This window comes from Cucurbita maxima, unplaced genomic scaffold, assembly GCF_002738345.1.
Source record: "Cucurbita maxima cultivar Rimu unplaced genomic scaffold, Cmax_1.0 Cma_Scf00031, whole genome shotgun sequence".
NCBI lineage: Eukaryota > Viridiplantae > Streptophyta > Magnoliopsida > Cucurbitales > Cucurbitaceae > Cucurbita > Cucurbita maxima.
Genome location: NW_019272047.1, coordinates 1,482,422 through 1,487,248, shown reverse-complemented (window position 1 = coordinate 1,487,248; position 4,827 = coordinate 1,482,422). Strand labels below are relative to the sequence as shown.

The 4,827-nt window shown below is 37.0% G+C and overlaps 1 protein-coding gene and 1 non-coding gene across 2 annotated transcripts; both read right to left on the bottom strand.

The window, feature by feature from the left end:
• Positions 1 to 904: 904 nt before the first annotated feature.
• TRNAL-AAG lies at positions 905 to 985 on the bottom strand. Its single transcript has one exon. It is a non-coding gene; the product is annotated as a tRNA-Leu (tRNA).
• Positions 986 to 1,460: 475 nt separating this feature from the next.
• LOC111466406 (chlorophyll a-b binding protein 7, chloroplastic-like) lies at positions 1,461 to 3,122 on the bottom strand. Its single transcript, XM_023111044.1, has 4 exons — positions 2,970 to 3,122; positions 2,675 to 2,889; positions 1,715 to 2,229; positions 1,461 to 1,626 (listed from the first exon to the last, which is right to left on the bottom strand). Exons 1-4 carry the CDS (start codon positions 3,023 to 3,025, stop codon positions 1,609 to 1,611), a joined length of 804 nt encoding a protein of 267 aa, XP_022966812.1. The 5' UTR covers positions 3,026 to 3,122; the 3' UTR covers positions 1,461 to 1,608.
• Between the last annotated feature and the right edge of the window lie 1,705 nt (positions 3,123 to 4,827).

Genomic DNA, 4,827 nt, shown 5'->3' with positions numbered 1-4,827 from the left:
AAAAAAAAAAAAAAAAAAAAAAAAAAAAAAAAAAAAAAAAAAAAAAAAAAAAAAGTGTAGATTGGGATTTGATCCCAATCCCTTTTAGACCAGAATCTTAATCTGGCGCCTTAGACCAGTTCGGCCATCTCAACATGAAAAATTTGACTCAAAGTAGCCGTTTAGAACTCCCGCCAAAATCCGACTCCAAGTAGCCATTTGGAGCGGATTCCCGTTTCTCGCCCTACCTTTCTTTTAAAACTCTAAACCCTTTTTTTTTTTTTTTTTTTTTTTTTTGTCTTCTTCTCACCCCATAACACGGGTTAGGATCCTTGGTTAGGATAGGGTCAATTTGCCCCTTGGTTGACTTTGATCGACTTTTTTCAATTGGTACTATTTATCTTTTATATTTTTCTTGAGTTTCTAGGATTTTCTTACCATTTTTCTCTTTCAAAATGCTGCCCTCAATAAAATCCTGATAGATCGGACTAAAAAGTGAAAATTTTGAAAATTAATCATCGTTAATATTTAGCGGCTACAAATACTTCCCTCCTTCAAAACTTTGCCCCTGAAAGTTGCTTACGCTAGAATCTCAGGGTAGGACATCCTCTTGTCTGTTTTCCTTGCTTAAGATTCCAAGTTGTCACGGCGGTAACTCTATGGTACAGACATCCACTCACTACACATCCTCCTAGTCACATGATTACATTCATATAGATTCTAAAGGCTAGGGTCTCGTCCCTGAGAGGGGGGTGTCAGACCACAAAGGTTAACTTAGTAGCTAGTCGACACACGGGGATCACACCATTAGTTGAGCTAAGAATTGATGTCTTGTTGATAGGTGAACTGCCTCTGAACCCAAAAGTATAAAACCATATTAAATTATATATTATTTTTAAAAAAACTAATGAAAAAAAGTAAATATTGTTGAGAGTGGGATTTGAACCCACGCCCTTTCGGACCAGAACCTTAATCTGGCGCCTTAGACCAACTCGGCCATCTCAACATGAAAAGTTTGAGTCAAGGTAGCGGGTTAAAACTCCCACCAAAATCCGACTTGAGCTGTCAAAGACAAAATCATCCTTGTCCTTTCTAAGTTTCAAGCAATTCTGGTGGGATATTGTATCGAAGTCATTCAATTAAGTCTTGATCCAGTTCAATTGTGAAGTGACACAATTTAGAACAAGATTCTAGATCTTTGATCTTTAAAGTAATCTAATTCTAGAATTTTCTGTTAGTTGATCCGAATTTTGTATAAAGAATTATTAATTTCTTTGATTCAACGGTTATTGCTTCATCAAAAGCTTGGATCGTTGGGTATGAAAGTACACGTATTGCTGATTCGAGATGCTTGTTGTGTGGTACATCACCTCAAGCTCCACTCAAAGTCGAAATTACGTATACATTTGCAAGAATATTTATAGCCAAATTCAGCAAATATAACCGTTCATACAAAATTGCAACCATAGAGCATAAGCAGAGATTCAAGAACTCAAAACGCATCTAAACTTCCTTAATTCTCGTTCTCATTTGTACATGAAATTGATATCAATGCCCATACACAAGACATAAACACTTAGTTTTCAAGTTATGATTTGATACACACGTCTCCTATGCTCTTCAACTTCTTCACTTGGGAGTAAAAGCCTGTAAAAAAGAAGAACACAACAGTTAAACCCTAAATTTACCACCCTATTTAATCTCAAGACCTTCCAAATCCTAGGTTAAAACTTACGGCGAAGACGGTGGCGTGACCGGGATCGGCAAGGTGCGCGAAAAGATTGTCGATGGGACCGGTGCCAGTGTAAATGTGTTGAAACCATGCACCCATCACTGCCAACATAGCCAATCGACCGTTCTTGATCTCTTTAGTTCTCAACTCCTTGATCTTTTCGGGTGACCCGCTACCCCATCCGAGCGGGTCGAACCACAGCCCTCCTGGGTACCCAACGTCCGTTCCGGTGAGCTTGTTGTTGGGGAAGATTGGGTCGGTGTTGACGCAGCCGGGTTTAAGGATGTCGGCCCACCGTCTACCCTCGGCCCAACCGATGAAAATGAGTTCCACGACGAAGAGGGTGGTGGTGTCGGTGAAGTATTCCAATTCTCCGGCGGTGTACCATGATGGAGTGTTCAAAATTCCGATCTTTGTCAAGAATTCCGGGATGAAAATTCCGGCAGCGCCTAACATTGCCCACCGGCAGTGCACCAGCTCCGCCTGCTGGTTCCATCTCAGGCTCTCCGGATCAGAAGCTACCAAAATACAGTACAAAAATTAAAGGGTGATATTTTTAATTACGCTACAATTATATATATAATTACTAAATATATATATATATATATATATATATATATTGTTTTTATTTAATTATTTATTCTTCAACAACTATAATAATTTTTAATTATATGAAAGGTAATTTTTTAAAATATATATTGAATTTGAGTTAAAATTTTTAATTAAATATTTAAAAATAGATAAATATATATTTTTTGAGCTAATATTTTATTTATAAGTGTAAATAAATGACTCGGACAACCTAAACCGTTCGGTTAGGTTTAATTCATTGTTTAATAAAAGATGTATATATTGAAATTTTTTAATATTTGAACTATTGAGTTGAGTCTAAAAAATGTTTCAGTTTGATCCAACTCAATTCACTTATACTCAATAGTAGTTTAGTAGTGGTTTAACACTTACAAAGACCAAGAGGGTCGAAGCCAAAGTCACCGGGGAGGCTACCGTCGAGCCACGGAGGAGGGGTGCTACCAGGGAACCAAAGGGGTCTGTTGGGGTCAGCAGCGGCACAAACCGGAGCAGATCGAGGAGCAACAGCAACGGTGGTGTACTTTCTTAGCCTCAATTTCTTCCCCGTTACGAAATTAGAAGCTTTTGGACACCCGTTCTTTTGAGAACTACAAAAAGTTTAGCTTCATAATTAGTAATTTAGTTGATACAACTGGAAAATAAAGAAGATGAATAAGAGATAAGTTGCCTGGATGAAGATATTGCGACCGTTGCAATGGCAGAAGAAGCACAAGCCGAGGCCATTTCGAGTTAGATCACTTTAGTTGTAAAACGGGAAATTTATGTGATGAAGATGACCGTGTGGGTTTGGATTGAATCTTAGTTCGTTAATGTATGCAAGGGCATATCTAAATGGATAGGGGAGGGGATGTGCAATTGGCTGAATCACTGCCACGTGGCATTGAGAATCTGATATCTGCCACGTCCACCTCGGCTCGTTTCTGCTTACCTGGAATAATCTCAAGCTGTGTGGCTCTCCTTTCAAGTCCGTGGCAATCATACCCTTAAATATCGGGTCCAATCAGTATCCAGATTGAGATTTTGCGCCACGTGTCTCTCTCTGTATGGTTGTTGAATAATCTTTCTAATTTTTGGTAAACCGAAATATATTTTATTTTTATTATTTAAAAAAGAAAAACCCAACTATGTTTTAAACCATTAATATTTATTTATTATTATTATTATTTTTTTAAATTTCTCCTAGCATTTGAGAATCTCTTATACACAATAGAAAATCGAACTTCAAAAAAGTGAAAAGACATCGGGAGAAGCAAGGACTCGGAACGCCATCAGCAACATCAATAGAAAATTCCTCTCCCAATGCTCGTTTCATTTGGACATCGTGAGTTTTACCCTCTCCAAACTTCTCCCGATGCCATATGAAAAGGCGTTTGGAGAGGCTACGAATTAAATCCTTTAAATTTCTTCTTTCCCGATCTAATCAATACACAACCAAAGCCTTTCACGATCGGTTCCATGCTCTTCATCTAGCTCCAAATGATTTCTTATCTCCATGCTCGGTACTTGCCACCTCACTGTTGTCATACCCTCTCCCACACTTTGTTAACACCGACATCGTAATGTGAATCTTTTTTGCCTATCTCGTCCATGTCGATCCCTCTTAACATTTTTTTTTCTTCTATATTGTTGGAATATTCTATTCTAAGATACAAAATCATAAAGAAAGAGCTTACCTATAGGATTAGGTTGGGTTGGATCATGAACTCTATTCAAGTTGTTTGGGTTCGTGAGGCCCATTTAAAACTTATGTTTGTGTGGCCCATTTAAAGCTGAAAGCCCAAAATGAATGGGCTTTAGAAGGCCCATTAGGCTACCTGTTATTAGTCAAGCCCAGCCCAACAATAATTAAAAATCACAAAAAGAGATAATAAATAAATAAATAAAATATAAAAAGAAAAAGAAAATGTAATAAAAAAAAATGATGAGGGGCACATGAGCTTTGGTGAGGTTAATAACCACCAAATCTTTTACTTAAATTTAAATGAATGATTAGATTTGGGATTTAGGAAGTAATTAAGGCCAAATTACAAGAAACCACCGACCAAATAAACACACATGTGATGAAGTTAGGTGGATGATGATTATGAAACAAAGTGGTTTTTAAGGAAGCAAATTTGGTGGTTAGTTTTTACAAATCCATCCTTAAAAGAATCAAATCATTTTCATGTATTGTCTTTTTGTTTTTGTTTTTTTTAAACAAAATTATTATCCCGTTTATCTATCTGAACGTACAAATTTTTCTTGTTGATTTCTTGTTTGTTTGTGATTAGTCGGAAAATTCATTTTCGAGGGTTTTAATGTGAATAGTACATGAGAGAACGAGTAGAAAATATTTATTTATTTATCGAGGGTGGTGTAAAACCTAATTCGTGTGCCTAAAGCCCAATATATTTTTATACAAACCTTAGGGTTTCAGTTGAATATAGTCGAACATTGCACGCTAGTCGCTGAAACTACCGTTTGGAGGAGTAAACGGAGGGTTTTCATAAGACTTGTTCTTTGAGTCCAATCTCGATCTTGAATGG